The sequence below is a fragment of the Stenella coeruleoalba genome, assembly GCF_951394435.1.
Source record: "Stenella coeruleoalba genome assembly, chromosome: 3".
In the NCBI taxonomy this organism is placed as follows: domain Eukaryota; kingdom Metazoa; phylum Chordata; class Mammalia; order Artiodactyla; family Delphinidae; genus Stenella; species Stenella coeruleoalba.
The window spans coordinates 30,301,840-30,324,982 of NC_137148.1; the positions used below are offsets into that span (position 1 = coordinate 30,301,840).

A 23,143-nucleotide genomic window follows, 5' to 3' on the forward strand; every position below is an offset into this window, starting at 1 on the left:
TTAAAATTTTGTGGTATTTCAAACAACCTGATGTAAAGCATAAAGTAGCTGGGACGAGAGAAATGAGGTGAGAAAGATAATCATAAAGTATTAGCAGTCTGAAGGTTTTAAGAACAAATAGTTCAGCAAACAACAATAATCTCTAAAATCATCAACGTATTAAGAGGTAGCCAGTTAAACACTGTATTTGCATTATTTAAAGGACTATTTCCTACCTAATTCAGGGAAAAGAACGTAACCAGATATGTTCTAGGGATCATTTGCAGTACTCACGTTTTTTTCATTTCTCTTGAAGCTGAGTCAGTTATCCAAACTTTCATGTATTAAAGATCCTGAGTGTGAGTATGGGAATGTCAAGCATTTTATTGCTTACCCTTTATAATCAAGGGACCTTGCTGAGTCAATTTATAAAGTGTTTTATGAAAAGGAAGAAATACAGAAAATACATAAAACTGTGGAAGAGATATTTCTATTCAAAATGAGGCAGTCCACTTTTGGAGGACAGTATACTGAGAGACATTAACCATTGCTGGGTTTTTTTTTTTTTTAAGTTGGTCATCTTTAGAAGTGGAACAGTTGGTCTTTGAAATATACTGCCGTAACTTTCAGAGTTGTACAGAGGTTAAAATGATGTACAGAATAGTAGAGCTCTTAAATCTGATAGTATTATTTTTAATTTAGGGAATAAGAAATGGTAAACTACAATGAATAAACTTTGTTACCTGCTTTATCAGATATAAGACATAAATTTTCTGTATTTGGCTATTGTGCTGATTTTTTTTTTTTAAAAAGAGAACAAAGAGAGTAGAGTCCTTGTTCTTGGGATATAATAAACCATTGTAAGGAGAGTGCAAGTACCCATACATATCTTAACCCTTGATTATTTATTGTATATTTATCTGCAGAATAATTCTATGATATTTTATCAAGTCAGCATATCTTTGTGAATGGAAATTTAAGCAGAACATAACAATTAGGTAAATCTGCTTCTTAAAATCTCATGGTGAACTAAAAGCCAAATACTTTGGGTTATCCATATTTATAGACTCCAAAAGGTTATGTTTCATGTAGTACAAAAAAGAATTTCCATTAAAAAAAATTTGGAACTGTCTTCATTTGTATAAAATATAGCAATTCTGAAATTATACAGGAAGTACATCTGTAAGTGAACATAAGTAATTGTGAACCAAAGAGTCAGAAATCATTTATTGACCGTCTATATATACATACTTAATATTGTAGGTCATGTGGAAAGGGGAAGATACATACTAGAAGATATGATCCTTCCATCAAAAAACCACATATTTAGTTAGTTAGAGGTGCTCAGAGCATTAAGGACTTCTAAATGAGATGAAGAGTGTGTTTACCTTGGGGGGTTGAAGATCCAAAGCTAAAGTTGATTTTTTACCTCTAATAATATTCTAAAAAGTGGAGCTCACTGATAAGATACAGTTAAATTAAGAAAGACAGAACAAAGAAATGTAACATGATTTGAAAATGACACAGATAAGTTAAACTCAACATGAATATGTCACAATTCCAAGCAATGAAGTCTTTGGAATATTACTAGTCACGAATGTTACGTCTTTGTTGGGTAAAATTGTTGCTGTGGGTGTCCTTAGAAGAATAGAGGTTAACAGTTACTGAAATAACTCCATGATGTTGAATAAAAGTTTCATGATGAATAAAAAAAGGATTATTCTTCATTTGAGATTAATAATTTATGTTTCATATTCTTATATTATTAGTATTGTATATTCTTGAGGCTTTTAAATTGTCTTAATCAGTACCCATTTATTTTTGGAATTATTTATTTTTATTCTTTATTATCATTTGAATGTTATAGTCTTAATGTTGATTATAGTTACTAATACTTCCTGCTGTAAACCACTAAGGTACTCTTTGCTCCCAGTTCTTAAAATTTAGCAGGTAAGACATCATTTTTATACTTCCACTCAAAGATTTGCATGGTTAAGTTTAAATCGTCATCTTTAGGCATCAAGGACAAATTATCCTGAATAAATAACTTTTTCTAGTTCTGCTTTATTTTTAAGCTCTCAACAGGATGTTATGGATTTATTTCTTCATAGCAGCTGTTTGTGTGTTTGTGTATATGTGTGTAGGATTAAATAGTTAATATTATGTTAGTAGTTCTAATTATATTTTGTTGATATATGTTTATCCTGTCTTTACTCTTTCATGGAAAAATATGAATTTATTTCATAACAGGCTTGAATTTACTCTTTTCAGTTATTGACATTTATATATTAAAGTATTGTTTTCCATTTATCTTGCCTTTCATGTTCCTGTTATGTTCAGTTAAATGCATATTTTGGTTTATCTGTTTGAGGAAATTTTCCGTAACAGTAAAGGCATTACCGTGCCTCTCAAATAGACAGTGATGGGTAAAAGCATATAAAGCTCTTGTCACAGCCACGGCACAGGGCCACCAGGATGATAGCGGATGAGAAGCAAGTGTTAAGTAGAAGAGAATGAGGTGATAAGTGTCTTCCAACTCTTCTCATCTGTACTGATGGATAGCATTGCTTTCAAACTAACTGCTCCAGACCTCTATAAAACAAATTTGGGTGCTACCAAGAATGTGAGATGTACCCCCGACTACAAATACACCTGATAATGCAAGTGGATCTCTAGTTTCAGAAAGTTTTTAGTCAATGCAGACAAATGAAGGCACTAATTGTAGTAAAAATTGATGATATAACTACCCTCCGTTGCTATGATAATAAGTATGTATTTTAAAAGTTGCTATATGATGATATATGTATTAAAAGCTGCATTATCAGTTTAGGATTAAGACTGTTACAGTTGTAAATATGAACGTGTCTTATTAAAATACAAAAGTGACTTAGAAAACTTACATAAATATTAATATTTCATTGTGCTTAATTTAGTTAAAATTTCCCTTTTATCTTCAGATTTATATTTTTTCTTACCTTTTATTAATAGGTAGTATAGATCAATCAGTGTTAAAAGAATTACCCCCCGAACTCCTGGCAGAAATTGAATCCACCATGCCACTTTGTGAACGTGTGAAAATGAATAAACGCAAGCGTAGCACAGTTAATGAAAAACCAAAATATGCTGAAATCAGTTCAGATGAAGATAATGATAGTGAAGAAGCTTTTGAATGTAAGTATATAACTTTATTATTACTTTAGAATTAAAAAGCAGATTGATATGTTTGTTTCATTTATAATTTTGGGGGGTTAGCAAGAGTACCGTGATCATAATATAGTATAGCAAGTTTTTTTCTTTGTACTTAAAAATGTGTGAAAGATGAGATCAGTTGGCACCAAGAAAAAAATTTTTAATGAGTTATAATTAGTGTCAGATAACACAAGTATGCCTCTATATGCATTTAGCAAACATTTATTGAGCTCCTACTATCTGCTAGGCAGTGAGAATAAAAATATAACAAATAGGATGTGGCCCCTATCTTTGAAGAGCCTTCAGTCTAATGGGGGAAATATGTAAACAATTGTAGTACAGTGAGAAGAGTGCAATGATAATAGTAAATCCAGGGTGCTGTGGGAGCACATTGGATTGGCATCAAAATTATACTGGGGTTCAGAGAACGCTTACTGGAAGAGGTGACACTTGAGTTGAGTCTTGAAGGACACGTAGGAGATAGCCAGATGAAGAAATATTTTAAACCATACTATCACTAAATTATGAATGGATTAGCCACATTGCCAATTATCTGTGTGGTTTGGACCTGGCTTCTCCTTTTTGCCCAGCTGTGTCCTGGAATTCCTCCCTTGTTTCACTGTTTTCCAGAGCTGGCTTCTTCACTACACAGCTACCTCTCTACAACACTGTGATCACCTGTCTTTGCACTAGACTTGCTATACCTCGCCTGTCTTCCTACTGGTCCACTGAAAAAGTTCTTCTCTTTTATCCCTATCTTCCTTCTACTGGAGCAAGAGAATTGAGCCTAGCCAAGAGGGGTCAGCAACCTTGTTTGACTTAAACGGCATTCAGTGGAAACAGACTATGGGAGATCTTCACTTGTGTGCCAACTGACTTAGTCATTATGACCAAAAGAAGTGGGAAGACTACCAGTGTGTTCTACCTTTTCCACCTAGTGTCCGTAGATTGAGGTGTGACAAGCAAGGGCAGGAAGGACAGATGCATGCTGCCATTTTAAAATGTATATCGCTGATGGAAGCCCTTCACCTCCAGAGTTTTTAATCTATGTTCGTTTACTCTGATCTTCTCAAAATTGTGAGCTCTTGAGCTATGAGCAGTAGATTATGAATACTGAACAAGTCTGAACAAAGTTTTAAAATTGAAATAAAATATGGCAAAATTAATCTGACATTTAATTATATGTATAAGTGTTATAATTTGTATTATCATGAGATGTATTTACATGCAGTATATTTCAATGGCTAAAGCTAATATTTTTATTATAATCAAACATTTTGTTCATACGGGAACATATGATCTGGAAAGAGAGAAGAGTAAGGAGATCTGGTGTCCTAGAAACTCACTCCCCTTTGTATACATGCCTCTGCTTCACTTTCCTTCCTTTCCCCTGATACCTCACCCATTTCTAAAAGGAATAACTAAAAAGGAGTTCCTTAATTGCAGACTGATTTCAAATCACACTTCAACTCCAGTTAATTGAGAGTGGCTGCCTGCATTGCTAAGCTGATGAGAATTTTGTAGCTACCTCACAGTTAAGTAAAAAGGGTAGCATAATCAGAAAAGCCCACCAAATGTAAAATAGAGGAGAGAGCCACACATGCCTCATGTTTGTCCTCATTGCAACCTCTGTTCTTTGCTTTCTATGATGAGAGATATTGTCTCATCTTACGGGAGCACATAATTACATCTTAAAAGCCATGGATCTATGCCCCAAAATATTGAAAGCTAATATTAGTTAAGGAACCTTAGCTTCAGCCCCTGCTAGGAAAAAGGGAAGTTTCTCTGGGTTTTTCAAGAGACCTTAGAATATAGTTCCCTGGTTTGGGGGGGTTTATTTCTGTACAAGTAACTATAGAAAAGTTGACTCTGAGGCCACTGAAATGAGTGATGAAAGAAGCTGACATAAACAACCAAATAACCATTATACCACACCAAAAATAATGTAATAAAAATAGAGTACAATACAAAATGTAAAAATATTATGAGAACATAGTAGCAAGCATTATCCTGATTTGAGAGAGAGAGACCTTTTTGAAACAAAATTTTATTGCAATTTAATCAAACTGGTTTCCTAAAAATCTAAAACTACGGAAATAGTTTTGTTGAAAGATAGGGGGAACTATTGAGGGTTAACTTTGAAAGTTCGGCCACAAAGATTTGGATAGTCATAGCACAATTACAAAGTCTCTGGGTTGCTGGGGAAGGAGGAGGGGAGATAGAAGAAGCTAAAGAGACATACAGGTGAAATTTGGAAAGGGTTAGGGTGGAAAACACCTAAGTCATATTTTACATACCTCTCTGTTGAATTCTTCCCCTGCTTCTTCCAGGGTAACAAGACATATAGAGAATGAACAGACGAGTCATAATGAATTGGGATCCTGATAGAACCTTATTGCAGCATACAGTGTATCATAGAAGTTGTGTTTCTTTTTTTCCTTAGTTTGCCATTCCTTTTTTTTCAAATTGCTTAGTTTAATGAATGTGAAAAAAAAATCTCCAAGACCTATAAAAATTACCACCGATACAGCATATTGTATGTACTTGCTAACCATAAGGTTTTTCAAGCATTTTCTACTCATAGAATTAAAGGATTGAAATAAATTTCTTATGAAATTAATTAAAATTCAAAAAGACTAACTAGGTCATATTTGAGGTCATAGAATACTACTTTCTGAACAAGTTTGCTTGTTAGTTGTTATTCCTCAAAGTAGGTATTTCGGTACTTGTTGAAAAAACGTTTAGTGAATGCTATACATAAACGACCTGTTTCTCTGACATATGCATACACACCTACTTTTATTAGTATATGAGACAACCCCTCACTAAGAGAATGTTCCAGGGCGCACTAATCATAAAAGGGGGGAAATCCTCCCTCTCCTTCATATATTTCATAGTCAAATTTTTGCCTAATTATGAAGAAAATCACTGAAGATTTAAATACATCCGTTTACATTCGTCCTCTTGCTATGCCAAACCTATGACCACAAAGAAGAGGAAACAAAATTATCTTTGCCATGCTGTCAGTAGATTCTTGAATAGGAATAACTAGGGCAGCATATAAAGGTAAGATTAGCCAAGGTATAGACATTGATTACCCACACAGAAGGACATCGGCATAAGCATAGATGCAAAGCAACCTTTGCATGGGCCAAAGGTTGGCATCCTTAAATCTTAAGCCAAGTAGGGGACTAGGGACTCAAACAAGAGTTTTGTCTTAAATACTTGGGTATTTGTCATAGTTAAGGATTCAGAATAGAAGCGAGTCACAAGAAAGCAAGGGAGTCAGATTCAGATTAACAGACTAGAAAGTAATTCACTGTCAGCAACAAGTGGTCACTCCAACAACCAGTGTATGATCCCAAGATGTAGAACATATCAGTTCTCTATCCTGGTTTTAACGTGGTAGTGCTTATACTCTAGAGCAGGTATAGTAAATATTTTTCACTTGTATTCCCTCCAGTTCTCACTGGACAGGCATTTCTAATCAGTCTTTCTTGCTGAAATAGAGTGCTTTGTCTCAGGGCTCAGAATTATTCTCAACATTATGCTTTAGGCAGCTACTACCAGTTGATCAGAGTTGATGTGTCAGATGAGATCTGTTTGCCAGTTCTGCCTAGAGGCTCCTGTCAGTACTGATGATTTTAGCAGAATGCTTATACCTCTGGAAGAATGGGGAAGGGATTGAAGGTAACATACATAAATATGCTTACCTAGCATGCATAAGCTCACAAGTTGTCTCCTTGGGTTTAAGCAAGTATATTGTTGGAGAACTGAATTCAGTATGTGAGTATTTACAACTATACAGGTTTATTCTGTCTTTGTAGTTTGCAATGTTAGGTTATCAGAGTTTGTTGAATTTATAGCTGAGTTGTGGGCTTAACTTGGCTGTTAATTGACAGTATGCGTGGTTACCCACATTCTGTAACACTTTCTCAAAAGTTTACTTTTCCTCCAAACCCCACTCCCCATTAACAATCCAAATGCTTAAAGGTGTTTCTGGTTTTTATCCAAACTCTAGATAAAGTTTGTTTTATATGTCTTAATTAACCCTGAAGTTTAGATATTATCTTTACTGACTCACTGAATACCTCTTTGAAATGAGCACTGTGGTTTAATTCCCAGAACATTCCTATCTACATTTATTAGCAAACCCATTTCATGTAAAATTTTCTAAATCTAGATAAATGCTAAAATAAGTGATACCATTTCTGTACCACAATTTATATTTCTGCTTAAACAGAATGATTCAGAATTTCCTAGACCCCCACAATGAAGATTTTTTCTTCCATGTAATTCATTTTAAAGTACAAGTTTTAATAGTCTTTTAAATGAGGTAAATTATTTGTCATGGGGATTTGCTTCTAGCCTCTAGGAAACGACATAAAAAAGATGATGATAAAGCTTGGGAATATGAAGAGCGTGACAGAAGAAGCTCTGGGGATCATAGGAGAAGTGGCCATTCTCATGAAGGAAGAAGGAGTTCAGGTGGTCGTTATCGAAACCGAAGCCCGTCAGATTCTGACATGGAAGATTATTCTCCTCCTCCCAGCCTTAGTGAGGGTAATTCATCAGTGTCAACGGATTTCTTACATAAGCTGATTTTAAATTTAGGGCTTTAACTTTGAAGAATTTTTATACCTTTTTTATGGACTAATAACTAATTTTTAATCAAGACAAAAGTTTGGATTGGCAATGATTATTGTTAAAGTATTTAATGTTCAGGAAGAAAGTGAAACAAATACATATATTTTAAGTTGTAATTACTGCATTTCAGTATTTCTTTTTGTTCATTTTAGTTGCTAGAAAAATGAAGAAAAAAGAAAAACAGAAGAAGCGGAAAGCTTATGAACCAAAATTAACACCTGAAGGTAACATTTTAGTTTGTCTTTATTCATAGTCTTCGACTTCAGTTTTCTACTTGGAATGTGGATAATAAGTTTTGGATTTTTTTCCCTCTGTTCCAGAAATGATGGATTCTTCAACTTTTAAGAGATTCACAGCCTCAATAGAGAATATTTTGGATAATTTAGAAGATATGGATTTTACTGCATTTGGTAAAATCATTTTAAAATATATTTGTTTACCTCTAAATATAAACTGAATTTAAGATATATTTATTTACCTATGTGTTAAGCTTTCTGCCAGTTACTCTAGTGGATACAGAGTACAGAGGCATGGTCTGTGCTCTTAAGAAACTTGAAACCTAGCTGTGGAGTCAAGTCTAGTCTGTGTTATCAAGTAACTGAAAACTTTGGTATAAAAATCAAGTATTAAATTAGTTGAGTGTTGATAGTGTTTTTTTAAGAGTCCTGAGAGTGCAGCTACCGCAGTAGGTTAGAGTAATTAGTAAAGCCTTTATGCAGATGAAACTTGAATGGGCCCTAGATAAGACGGGTACTAATATGAGTAAAGATGTAGAAATAGGAACATATTTAATTTATTCTAAAAGCCAGTATTTATTAAATAATTGCTGTTTGTCAGTAGTATGTTAAGTGCAAGAGGTGCAGAGATAAATACCCCAACCTCTGGCTTTAAGTAATACAGAATCTAATATGGAAAACAAAATAGAAAAGCAATCAATACAGTAGGATTAATGTAATATTACATTTACGGTAATATGTAAAGGTCATATCTATAGATCTAAAGGTGTTAGGCTTATAAAAAAACACTGCTTACAGTGTTTAGAGCTACTCTCAACAATTTTATGCCACTTTCAGTAGATACAAACACTAATTTATACAACAGCTAGATGGCGTACAATAATTCTGATATTAGTACATCTATTTGAAAATGCATTAAAAGGTATATTACCCTTTATTTTAAAAGTATTTGTTTTTGTGACAGTTACTTGCCTAAGTATCATTAATGCATTTCCCCATTATTTGAAGTATCTATCTCATCATTTCTAAAACTTTCCAATTCTGTGCTGGGAAACTGTCTTCCATGTCATTTAAGATCCGAACAGGAAGTCATATGGCACTCTCAAATTAGGATAATTTGAGAAGGAGTTATTTACAAAGAGACTGATTACAAAGATTGGGGCAGAATACAGCCAAAACCCAGACTTCGAACTTTTACCATCCCTACACCCAAAGGAACAAGGGTAAAGTGAAATCAACAGAACTCAGTCAATAGGAAAAGGAAAAAAAGTTGTAGAATAGGTTGCCGTGAAAAAAGAAGTAATCTTTTGGTCAGAGGACATAAGCAGCTTGAGCAGACCTTGCAAGGAAGGAGTCAGGGATATAAATACCCTGACCTCACTCTCCTCCTCTTTGATCTTCTGACAGGGCAACCCACTGGCTGAACCCAAACAGAAGCCAGAGGGCATGGGAGACTGTTGATGTAGTCCATACAGGTCAGCCTCCTGGGGCAGAGAGTTTGGTTGAGAAGGGTCATAAAGTAGTTAAGATAAGATATCTCATCTTCCCATCTTAGTCAGAGCTCTAATTTTAACCTCTGTCCCCTTTCATTCAGGGTTTGCTTGAGGTTTACAGAGGCGTCCTAGGATGTTATTTTAGTTTGTTTATATCTGTTTGTATATCCAGAAATTATTAAGAAATAAAGCTTACTATTTTGAACTGTTTCTTTTACCTAAACTGTGTATGTTTGGATTGGTTTTTCAGGTGATGATGATGAAATTCCTCAGGAACTGCTGTTAGGAAAACATCAACTTAACGAACTTGGCAGTGAATCTGCTAAAATTAAAGCAATGGGTATAATGGATAAGGTATCTACTAAAGTAAAATTTATAACTTTACTTAATTGAAATTAAAGTTTTAAAGGTAAATTGCAAAGTTTACATAAAATAATGATGAAAAGAAAATTCACGGTTGCCTTCTGAGAGTGTAACAGAATTATTATTTATTTTTTTAAAATATATTTATTTATTGTATTTATTTATTTTTGGCTGCATTGGGTCTTCCTTGTGGTGCACAGGCTTCTCATTGCACTGGCTTCTCTTGTTGAGGAGCGCGGGCTCTAGGCGCGTGGGCTTCAGTAGTTGTGGCTCTCGAGCTCTAGAGCGCAGGCTCAGTAGTTGTGGCACACAGCTTAGTTGCTCCACAGCATGTGGGATCTTCCCAGACCAGAGATCGAACCTGTGTCCCCTGCATTGGCAGGCGGATTCTTAACCACTGTGCCACCAGGGAAGTTCCCAGAATTATTTCATAGAAAAAAGAAAAAAAAAAAAAAAAAAACAGGGCTTCCCTGGTGGCGCAGTGGTTGAGAATCCGCCTGCCGATGCAGGGGACACGGGTTCATGCCCCGGATCCGGGAAGATCCCACATGCCGTGGAGCAGCTGGGTCCGTGACCCATGGCTGCTGAGCCTGTGTGTCCGGAGCCTGTGCTCCGCAACGGGAGAGGCCACAACAGTGAGAGGCCCGCGTACCACAAAAAAAAAAAAAAAAAAAACAAAACAACAAAGCTTGAATCCAAGAAATATTCTGCAATCATTCTAAAGAAAATCATTTTTGCATTGAAAGAGGCACAGTCCTGGATTTTTGTCACTGTTTGTTTTTTCATTGTCTCACATATTTAGATTATTTAAATGCAGAAATACACTAAATTTTTCTTTGACATTTCCTTTAGCCATTTACATTGGTGAAAGAGTAAAGCCACGGTTTTAACCCATTAATTGTTGGGATTTTTTTTAGTTTATTTATTGAAGTATAGTTGATTTACAATGTGTTAATTTCTGCTGTACAGCAAAGTGATTCAGTTATACATCTATATATATTCTTTTTCAGATTCTTTTCCATTATAGTTTATCACAGGATATTGAATATAGTTCCGTGTGCTATATACCTTGTTGTTTATCCATCCTATATATAATAGTTTGCATCTGCTAATCCCAAACTCCCAGTCCTTCCCTTCCCCACTCCCCCACCCCCTTGGCAACCACAAGTCTGTTCTCTATGTCTGTTAACACATTAATTGTTAATAAGTACAGAACCTCATTGCTGTAGGCTTTATAATGACTTTCGTGAGTTGTCTTTCCTCTGAGCTCTCTGTTGCTGAGTAGTCTCATTACACTAATGGAAGAGCAGAATATTTTTTCATTAATAATAACTTTAAACAATAGTGACAGCATCAAGGGCTAGCTTCCCATAATCTTTATGAGCTACCAGTCACCCCCTAAACCACTGCATGATTGCTATGCAAATATAATTTCAAGACAAATCCTCTCTCCTCATCTTCTAATCAGTCTCCTCTTATACACAATTATCTACTCTTAAGTCTTAAGTTTCTTAGTCTATAATGTAGAGATAATGATTTGTTCTCCAGGAATAGTAAAAGAATTAATAGAAGACTATATTTACCTGAAGAATTTATCCTCTCAACAAATTAAACTTATTTATTGAGTTTTAAAGTAGACTGGGAAATATTTTAATGTTTTTTTCCAAAGATAAGATATAATCACTTACTCATTTTGTATTCATTTATATTAGTTTCAGGTGTACAAGGTAACAATTCAATATTTGTATGTATTGCAAAATGATACAACGGTAAATCTAGTTAACATCGTCACCACACATAGTTACAGATTTTTTCTTATGATGAGACCTTTAAGTTGTATTCTCTTAGCAACTTGCAAATATAAACTGCAGTATTATTACCTATAGTCACTGTGCTGTACATCATATTCCCAGGACGTACTTATCTCATAACTGGAAATTTGTACCTTTTGACCACCTTCACCAACTTCACCCACCCCCACTTCCCACCTTTAGCAACCACCAATGTGTTCTTTATATCTATGAATTCTTTTTTTTTAGATTCCACATATAGGTGAGATCATAATGGCATTTATCTTTCTCTGTCTGACTTCTCTTAGCATAATGCCATCAAGTTCCATCCATGTTGTTGCAAATGGCAAGATTTCCTTCTTTTTCATGGCTGAATACACACACACACAGACACACACACACACACACACACACACACACACACACACACACCACATTTTCTTTATCCATTCATCTACCAGTGGAGTGGACACTTTGGTTGCTTCCATGTCTTAGCTATTGTAAATAATGCTCTACTGAACATGGGGGTGCATATAGCTTATGAATTAGTGTTTTTGTTTTCTTCAGATATGTACCCAGAAGTGGAATTGTTTGATTATATGGTAGTTCTATTTTTATTTTTTTGCGGAGCCTCCATACCGGTTTTCCATAGTGGCAGCACCAATTTACATTCCTACCAACAGTGCACAAAGGTTCCTTGAGTTTGGTTTTTAAAGCTATACAGACATATCACATAATTAACCAAGAATTAATGTACTGTTAGTTCACATTGCTATTACTGTGTGCAATGAGGAATATGTTGATTTCTTTTGTATACAGGAATATGGCTTCAGTTTTCTGAAGTGCCAATGCCAATCTTAGGTTTTATTTCATAAGTTCTATAGTTACATGTAACTAATATTTCTATTTCAAAAGGTGAATTTGCTGAATATTTTCAAAGCATGGACAGTTTACCAAAAGTCTCAGTAGTTTAATCTGTTGTGAAATTATCTAAAGCAATATTTGGAGGAAATTTTTTCTGTAAGCCAGCATACGAATAATCAAAATGTACTTAATGTCAGGTTATTTTGTTGATGCTCCCATTTGACTCTTCTGGCTGATTCCAGTAAGTGTCCTAGCTGCATGATAAGAGTCTAAAAGGAGACCTATTCAGTCAAGGGAATGAGTAACAGTTGCTTCCTCGCAGAACCTCTAAATCAACTATTAAGTTTTTAAATATAGGAAACATTATTTGTAAGAAATGAAACATATTTTAAAAATAAGAAAAATTTCTACCAAATAAAGCAGTGTTATCACATTTGTAACTTTTATCATTCTCAGATTCAGGCTTCTGTTATTCAAAATATTACCTGGGATTTTAAGACACCCACTAAATAACATTGTAGTGTGGAAACCATGTTATAATTAATTCAACAGATGAAATGTTTAGAGAGTGTGTGTTTGTGCCTGTGTGTTCATATGCATGTTCAGTGTCACTTTCATGAGAGCAAGGGGCCAGACATCAGAACAAATTCAGTCTTAAGTAGCTATGTGGTAAGATTTGAGTTAGTAACATACATATGTGCCCATTCTGTGTTTGCTATCTGTCTTTCAAAAACAAGTAATTAAGTTCTCTACATAATCAGATTTTAGTAGAGGATCTAAGTAGGAAAGTTTTATGTTTCCACTCTTTAAGAGGGTGTTAATGCTGTATATTCCATTGGCCAAAGGGAATAATTGTACAGAATAGTTCTTGAATAATTTATTACATTTACCAATGATTGATGAAAGAATTTATGCTTCAATTTTAGCTTTCCACTGACAAAACTGTGAAAGTCCTAAATATCTTGGAGAAGAATATTCAAGATGGGTCAAAGCTCTCCACTTTGTTAAATCATGTAAGTTTAAGATCCATGTTGTTAATTTTACCCTTTCTATTGTTAAGATGTAACATTTTTCATATGGAACTTTGATTTATAGAGAAAATTCCGAATTTCATTAATTTGAGCTTGTTACCACATTTACTAGTTCACATTAAGCCTTGCAGTTAGAATTGGATTTTTTGCTGTTTAAAATTAATGTTACACATTATCAATTCACAGATTTGATATAAATAAGAATAGTAACAGATGTAAATTCATTCAATTCAAAAGACCATTCTTTAATCTTACATTATGCTCTTCCTTTTGTAAGTGGATGAGTGTTTAAAATGTCTTTTCATTTATAAAATGTTAGTAGGTAGTAATTCTTTTCCTTGAACTTCCCTGGAGAAATAAATAGTTGGAAACCTTATGGTGATTTCCTAATGTATCCTAAAATGTTAATCCTTATGTATTGTTTTTATATGTAGCTCAAATGGTTGTTGAAAGGATATTAAATAAATTAATTCATGTAACCTGCTTAACAATGTCTGGCACATTATAAGTTCTCAATAAATGTTAACTGCAACTGTCGTTACATTTTAGTGTGTTTTATCAAAAGCAGTGGCAACGTGGTATAATGATTTATGAACTGGGATCTACCTTCCTAGCATTATAGCAGACTTTCAAAATCATATGTGCATTTGAATTGATCTTGGTGTCTAACATTAATGAATTCAAACACTAATTCTTATTGGAATTTAATGTAAGAGATAAGGATCTGGGAATGTTTTGAGTTAATGAAATTTCTTTATTTTTAAATGACTGATTACAAAAGTAGTGTATTATAGAAAATTTTCAAAACACAAAAAACAGAAAGGTTCCATTTTCATCCAGCAGCAACCACTGTTAACAGTTTTGGTAGATAATACTTCCATTCTCATATGTACATATATACTATATGTATTTAGCACGTGCACTGGATTATATCTCGTGAGGGAAATGTTCTTGATATGTTTGCAGAAGCCACAGGAGTGCTAAGTGATCTACATGGAATTTAAAAATGTAGAGAAATAATGTCAGGTGGTATTTCTATGCTTTATTAAATATATCCATATTTTTCCAATGCCCTTTTTAAATTAGTTTTTGAATCATAGAAACTAAGGGATTAGAGGACCTATAGTGGCAATATACTACATTTTTAGTCTACACGTTTTATTTAAAACACTTTGGCAAGAAATTGTGGTAAATATCAAGAATCTACAGTTCTGGAGAACTGGCTGAGTCAGTTTTAATGAAATTATTTTCATTCCTGAAAACCTTAGCACTATTTAGTGTGTTGCATTTAAGCCTTAATGTTTGATATGAGCGATGAGCCTCCTAAACTGACTCTTCGAAACAGCAATTTCAATATCAAAGAAAAGTTACTTTATTTTTTTAAGTAGGTATGTAAGTAGTAAAATGAAAGAGATAGAGTTTTTAGGCATGAGTGATTTAGAAAGCCCTTCTGTGTTTTACAAATATTATATTTTATTTATTCCTTTTCCCAATGTTATAAGCTTTGAATAGCATGCATACACAAGTATTCCTAGAACATAAAGTTGATATTTCATAACTAAGGATGTGATAGAAGAATTTTCACTTTAAAAGTAAGATTTAAAGCACTTTTTCCCAATTGTAATGCAGGTTGCTGATGTGTAAATTAAAATATAGTCTGTCAGTTGTTGAATAATCTATTTTAGAAAATAAATTATGTTTTCAGTAGTCTACATAATCACCACTTTTTAGTCTCAGTTTCAAAAATACAGTATTGTTGAAAAACAGTTATTAGGAGTGATTTGAGTCGATAACATTTTACTACTTTTAAATAAGGGTCTATCCTTTGTTGTTAATTTTTATTTGCTCTCACAAGAGCAAGCAGAACTAAAAAGCTTTAATATTATCATAATGTTTTTAACCCCAAACACAAAATGATTTATGTATAATTATGATCTTTAACTAAAATCGTAGATTTGAATAAATTACACAAAAGATAAACATAACTATAAGTTTGTGATTGGAATGTCATTTAGTGGTGAAATTAGGAGATAAGAGTACATTATGTTTGAAAACATTGAAACAAATCATACTTAATGTAATATAAGTATTTGTACTTCATTCCTGATTTCTTTAAATATACATACACACACCATAACTCTCACCAAGTTTTCAACCGTGAAAATCAAATATATTATAATTTTTTAAAAATATTTAACCTATAAATGTGTTTATTTCCATTTCATTAACAATGTACTGTTTTATAGAATAATGATACTGAAGAAGAAGAAAGGTTATGGAGAGACCTTATTATGGAGAGAGTGACAAAATCAGCAGATGCCTGTCTTACAACTATCAACATTATGACATCCCCTAACATGCCAAAAGCTGTATATATTGAGGATGTAATCGAAAGAGTTATACAGTACACTAAATTTCATTTGCAGAATACACTTTATCCTCAGTATGATCCTGTTTACAGATTAGATCCTCATGGAGGTTAGTTTGCCCTTTTATACTGATAGTTTTTTAGTATAATATCAAAATTACCTGTTATATAATTTTACCACGTCGGATGGGTCAGAATGCAGTGACTTAAAATGGCACCGAAATTGTTTGATTATATAAATTGTAATAAACACTGGCTTACATTTGACTAGAATATAGAACTTGTTTTAATCCAGTACTTGTTCAGTAATAATTTCTTTAGCAACTATTTACATATAATAAGAAGTAATTTCTACTGGTCTGAGATTTTCCTAGGTAATAGTAGCTTCTGGTTCCATTTATCACTTCCCCCAAATTTTACCCAAAATACTATCTACAAAATGGATTGATTAAAGATATATAATTCTTTCTCTTATTTATAATCTTTATAAATGAGTCATGTATGTTAACATGTATACATTTAAAGAGGAGGGCAAACTTGGATCACGAATACCTACCATTAATTACCTGTTGTTTAATTATTGCAAGTTGATTTCAAGGGAAATATAATCTTAATATCCTGCTCCAGTCAGTGGAAAAAAATAGAAATAAAGTAATCCTTAAGATACAAGAATTTAATAGCCACTGAAATGTACCATGAATTATCTGTTATAAGGATGTTGACTTTCTAACTGAATATTCCCTAAAGAATAATTTTCTCTTTTAATAAATAGACAGCTTTATTTGCCAGGTTGTATTTTTATATAGGGGGGGAAAAAGGTGTGTTCTTTTAATTCAGAAAGCGGTTTTATTATTTTTTAATAAACATTATTAAAAGTTGATATATTCCTTGTTTTGATTTTTTTTTCATTTTAGGAGGCTTGTTAAGTTCAAAGGCAAAACGGGCTAAATGTTCTACCCATAAGCAAAGAGTAATAGTAATGCTTTATAATAAAGTTTGTGACATTGTTAGCAGCTTATCAGAACTACTAGAAATACAGCTTCTTACAGACACAACAATTCTTCAGGTAAGTTTTTTTCAAGCATTTTCCATATTTCTAGACCAAAAAAATAAAGGAGAATAAGGGACCTAATTGAGTTCAGTATAACCTCGCTCACTCAATAATACCAGCACTATGTTAATTTTTTCCATTCAGAGTATTTTATATCTAAATGGAAGAAATAAGAGCCTAGGGAAGTTTTAAAAAGAAACGTTTGGGGCAGAAGACAGGTGAATGTAGTATAAATTCTAAACTGTAAATTATTTGAAAGATAAATGATCATTTCCTTTAAAATGTGTGAGGATACTTCTTCCAGAACAGTGAACTTTTTTTGTTTTTTACATTCCTGTGACATTTATCAATCCAGAAGTTAGAAATCAGAGGAATGGCAGCTATGAAGGAAGGTCTGTGCTAATTTGCTTGAGGGTGAAAGGGAACAAAAGGAAAAACTAGGTGCTGATTGATGAGGGAAAAGAAAATGCTCTCGTTGTTTTCCAGAAGTTTATGAATGCTTTGGGATTTAGTAAGGCAGAATGTTACTGAAATCTCTTACAGATGTGTACTGATTACTGTCTGTGTCTGTGCAGGTATCATCAATGGGAATAACACCATTTTTTGTGGAAAATGTCAGTGAATTACAATTGTGTGCCATTAAGTTAGTCACTGCAGTAAGTATAATCACTTCACATTTTTAGTTATCTCTCAGAAAAATAACAGTGGTATCCTTCAATCCAAATGTGCAAAAACTAATGCAGATTTGAGTTTTCTGTGAGGACTATTTTAGTATGCCTTAGATTTCAAACACTTCTAAATATTTAAAAATATTTTAGTTAATTCCTTAATATTTACTATAAAATCAATTATTTTAAATCATTTAAATCTTGGCTTACGTTTCAAACCCAAGATATCATATTCCTCTAGATGAAACTAGCATACTATGACTTCTACAAGAATGTCATAATTAATGATAGAAAAGTTGAGCAAATTAAGTCATTGCCATCGAAGATGATGAAAACATTTTCATTCTGAATGGCAGATAATATTTTTTATCACATGGTATAGTATCATTTTTGTTTATTTTCAAATAATTATAACAAACTAAATTTGGAATCTTATAATTACTAAATAGGTATTCTCAAGATATGAAAAACATAGGCAGTTAATTTTGGAAGAAATTTTTACTTCACTTGCAAGATTACCTACCAGCAAGAGGAGCTTAAGGAACTTCAGGTAACTAACTATAGCAAAGTCTGAGTATAATGAAGAACTCCATTGTACTGTAGCCATCATATTTTAATTCTTTATCATTTCTGTCTGATTTTTATTTTGATGATCAAATAAAAGAGAGGCAATTCAGTCTCAGAACAGCGTGAAGAATACCGTAGGTGTGAGAAATAACAATGCACATTTTAGAGACTTAAAAGTTCAGTGATTCTCAAGTGTAAAGATCTGTGGCAAGGATTTTCAGTCTTGGCGTTATTGACATTTGGGGCCAGATAATACTTTTTTGCAGTGCTGTCCTGTACATAGTAAGATGCTTAGCAGCATCCTTGACCTCTACCTAATAGATACCAAAAGAAATGCACCTTTTCAAATTACAATTACCAGAATTTTCACTAGACACTGGCAAATGTTCTCTGAAGGGCAAAATCATCCCTGGTTAAGAACTATTGGCCTGTGAGAAGAGCAATAGGAAATACGGCTCCAGAGTCAGAGGCAGTTCAAGGATTTTATAAGCCTTACGAAGGAACTTGAACTTAATCCTTTATACAGTAGTAAGTCATTACATAATATTTTTAAAAGAGAGCTGAAAAATTACTCTAACAGAAGTATAGAAAATAGACATGACAATTAAACGCTCTTAATCACTAAGCACAGAGTAACTAAGGAATGTTATCCACTGCTGTGGTCAGCATTATTGCCTTTGTTGGCATAGGTAATCATCATGATTTTCATAACTATCATTATAATATTCCTGGCTGATTAAATGTGTTGACCTAGCATATAGGGTTATATTTAGATTGCTTTGAAGGCTGTCTTCTGTAAAATAATTGTTTTTATCTTAATTTTTTAGACTGTGTATTGATAAACATCTATTGTCCATTAAAACCTGAAGAAAAGCTATCAACATCTAAAGGAATTCTTACGTTTTTAACTATTTTTTAAACAAAAAGATTTAAAATTTGATTTTTTATATTCTATGTCATAAAATATTCTATAACATAGATTATTTTATATTCTGTGTCACTCATACTCTAACATATGATCAGGAGCTGACTATGTAGCAGATTTTAATAAGAAAATGAATACCAGAATGCCTGGGCATTGGGAAATCCTGAAGACTTCTCATTTTAAAAATCATTTTGAAAAATATTGATATTTTTTGTTATAATTGTTCAATCTGCAGTACGTATATAAAGTATAGAATTTTATATTAAATACTGCATTTTTCCTTTGACTATTTTAATTATCTATGCATACGCATTTAGTTGGTTTTTTGAGAAGTTAGAAATAATTAGACTTAAGGATGCTATTATAAGCAGTAAAGACAATGCCTAGAAATATTGGTAAAGAAAGCATCCTGAAACTTTCAGATCATAGATGACATGTAAAATGAAATTCTCTTCATACTCTGTAAGATTTAAATATTTTCTTCTCCATTAAAGGTTAAACAGTAGTGATATGGATGGAGAGCCTATGTATATTCAGATGGTTACAGCACTGGTTTTACAACTAATTCAGTGTGTGGTACACTTACCATCATCAGAGAAGGACTCTAATTCAGAAGAGGACTCAAATAAAAAAGTAAGGAGTCATTTGTAAGTTTTATAACTGTGTATTTTTGTAGGAGGAAGCAACTATATTCTCTGCCATTCTTATAAAACTGAAGTTCTTAATTAGGGCTTCATGACTGGGCTTGCAGATCCTTGTAGAGCATTAAACTAAGTTTTAGGAGACTTGCGTTCTTGTCCTGACTATTATATCCACCAGTCATGAAACATACAAATCATTTTACTCTGAGTTTGTTTCTTCAGCTATAAAATGGGGATGATAATACCTAACAAGCCTACTATTACAAGTTGTAAGACTCAAGTGAGATATTGAATGTGAAAGTGAATAATATTATAATTATAATATGTAGTATCTATAATCACATACAGTAAATAATCGTTAATATAATTAATGTTAAATTCATGCAGAAAATGAGTTTATGCCCTCACTATTGAATAACTCATAGCTAAGATTTGCTTTTGGTTTTGTAGCTCTTACCCATCAACACTTAAAATTTTTCCAAGTTTTATAGTTTTACCTCAAAGAAGTTCAAAAGAAAGAGGGATAATTTTATTTCCTAATTCTGTTATAGTCGTGGCTGTGTGTATAGTAATAAATAATAAAGTGACTGGTTAATAAAGTATAAAATGAATATCAAAAATGTTGAGGTCCCTGTTGTTCTCCCCTTCTCCTAATCTCACTGTTCTCTTTTTAGTTTTTTCCTTACCATTGGTGAATGTTTATCTTCGTCCATTTATTTATTTATTTATCTGTATAAATTTGATGCAGAATTTTTTAATTTACATAAATGATATAGTGACATATTTACAGCTAATTTTTTCACTCACCATTGTTTTTAATACATGTAACTAATGCTAGATTCTTTTTGATTTAGGTTAAACACATCATATATGACATACAACAACTTGAAGCAAAAGTTTCTCTAGATATACTTAGAAATAGAATATTAAATCATAGTGTACATGCACTTTTAACTTCACTGGAACTTGTCAGTTTTCTCACTAAAGTGGTGTTCTAGTTTACATTCTTACATTTTGATTTTGCCTAGTCTGGTTAGTATGAAATGATACCATGTTTTATTTTGCATTTTTCTGGTTACTAGTGAACTTTTTCATATATTTATTCACTTTTCGGGTTTCCACAACTTTGAATTAACTATTTATATCCTGGTCTTTAAATTTGTAATGAAGGAGTTGAATTTTTTTAGTATTCTAGCATTCCATAAACTTTGAGCTTGGAATTTTTTTTGAAATTCTTTTTGTGTTGATATTTTCAATCAGAACTGTTCTGATCATGATAAACAACTGTTGATATTTCATTTGTTAAACACATTTGTCACTCTTAACATATTTTAATAAATAAAAATGAACTCTTATCAATATTTTAGTTTTTATGAAGTATTGAAATATATTTAGTATGCTAATTGTAGCTTCTCTTTTTATATCTAATAGTTAAGATTTTTAGTATTTAAATGTATTGCCCCTATATTCAGTAATAACATGGCAGTAGCAACTGAAATAACTTGTAGGTTATTTCTTATATCTGTATAAATTCATTTTTCTCAATCTAGGTTGACCAAGATGTTGTCATTACCAATTCTTATGAAACAGCCATGCGAACAGCCCAAAACTTCCTTTCCATCTTCCTTAAAAAGTGAGTAAAATTAACATAATCTGATTTTTATTTTCGCCATATAGAGAATAGTTCATTTATTTTATGTAAAAGATTAATCCAACTTCCTGCCATAATCTGAACCTTGACTATATCTCCCTGACCCCTGATTTCCTTATCTTTAAAATGAGGAAATTAGAATATTAAAAATCTAAAATTTTATAAACTCGCTCATATGTTGAACTTCCAAAGTTAAAGTTCTATTTGAAATTCTATAATTTTTTTTCTGTGAATTTTGGAACTTTCTAATTGAATAGGAAAGTTTGGGGAGAGAGGTTTCCTTAGCTTTCATAAGAATTTATAGTAATCTCATAGAAAAACAATGGTCATTATTTAAAATGTGTTACACTTACCAGAAAATTATGTTAATGTCAATAAATGAATTCCCTGTAGTAGGGGGAAAAAATGAAGATTGAGAAACAGATTCATTTTAAACCATATTTTATTTAATGTACTCTCTTATACCATGTTTAGTTGTGAGAGAAGAGGAAAACTTAGTTAACAAAGTTTTAGTCATATTGGTGAACATGTCACCTAAATTCACAGCCTTTCCATTATTTATCTTTGAACAGATGTGGTAGTAAGCAAGGTGAAGAAGATTACAGACCACTATTTGAAAATTTTGTTCAAGACCTTCTTTCAACAGTCAATAAGCCTGAATGGCCAGCTGCTGAACTACTCCTTAGTTTGTTAGGGAGACTGTTGGTAAGAGTATAGCATTTAAAGATTATTAGATTACTAGAAGACAACATAATGAGGATGTACTCTGATTCACAGATGATGAATTCTTTAAAAATGTGTAAGGAAATATGACCATTGCATCTCTATTTTTGCATGTGCATAACTGTACACAATACTGTCAGTACCTCGTAGAAACTTTGAAATGTTGTGACTTTCGGTGCTTTCATTTCATTACATAAGATAACAGTGCTTTAAAAAACTTTTTTTTGTTGTTGTTTTTTGTTTTGTTTTGTTTTGTTTGGAGGTATTGTTAGTTAAAAGCATCTCAACACTGAGTCATAAGTTATTGTAGTTAATTCATTTCAAAGCATGAAACTGATTAATGTGAACTCTGTCATCTTTAAGAGTATTTCTAAAAACATGACACGTTTTAGTCCTAATGTAATATTGTATTAGGGAAATGCAAAGAAATACTATTGTGATTTTTCTTTTTATCTTTAGACTACATTTGGACTTGTGCAATTGTTACAAAGTTTTTGGGACCTTACTTTTTGTCAGCTGGAAAACTTAATACTATTCTGAAACCAAGATAATTTTTCATAGGCATCAGAATTCCAGCCTAACAAATTCTTACTCAGTAATAATCCCATTTTATAGAGTTTAGCCTACATTTAAAGAAAGTGACTGTGTTCTTAGGAAGGTTTAATTTTATATATATATATATATTTTTTTTTTTTTTTAATGAAAATGTTAAAAATTCCAGAAACTCAAAAGGCAATTACTGGGAGTTTCCTGGTGGCCTAGTGGTTAGGATCCTGGGCTTTCACTGCCGTGGCCTGGGTTCAGTCCCTGGTCTGGGAACTAAGATCCCATACGCTCTGGGGTGAAACCAAAAAAATAAAATAGAATAAAATTTTTTAAAAAAATTACTTTGTGGAACAATATCACAGGGGAAAAAAGTGTTTAACTTTCAAATAATACAACATAGATTTGGTACTT

At 32.6% G+C, this 23,143-nt stretch overlaps 1 protein-coding gene across 4 annotated transcripts in view; it reads left to right on the plus strand.

Annotated features, from left to right (window-relative positions):
• NIPBL (NIPBL cohesin loading factor) overlaps positions 1 to 23,143 on the plus strand; it is a 193,268-nt gene that overhangs the window by 116,920 nt on the left and 53,205 nt on the right. For all 4 annotated transcript variants that reach the window (XM_079916587.1, XM_079916586.1, XM_079916588.1 and 1 more), the window contains 13 exons: positions 2,968 to 3,150; positions 7,537 to 7,731; positions 7,968 to 8,039; positions 8,136 to 8,225; positions 9,795 to 9,898; positions 13,488 to 13,574; positions 15,839 to 16,070; positions 16,875 to 17,026; positions 17,587 to 17,667; positions 18,129 to 18,229; positions 19,666 to 19,804; positions 21,363 to 21,445; positions 22,036 to 22,168. In XM_079916587.1, coding sequence (XP_079772713.1) covers positions 2,968 to 3,150; positions 7,537 to 7,731; positions 7,968 to 8,039; positions 8,136 to 8,225; positions 9,795 to 9,898; positions 13,488 to 13,574; positions 15,839 to 16,070; positions 16,875 to 17,026; positions 17,587 to 17,667; positions 18,129 to 18,229; positions 19,666 to 19,804; positions 21,363 to 21,445; positions 22,036 to 22,168 — 1,652 coding nt within the window. The remainder of the gene's footprint in view (positions 1 to 2,967; positions 3,151 to 7,536; positions 7,732 to 7,967; positions 8,040 to 8,135; positions 8,226 to 9,794; positions 9,899 to 13,487; positions 13,575 to 15,838; positions 16,071 to 16,874; positions 17,027 to 17,586; positions 17,668 to 18,128; positions 18,230 to 19,665; positions 19,805 to 21,362; positions 21,446 to 22,035; positions 22,169 to 23,143) is intronic.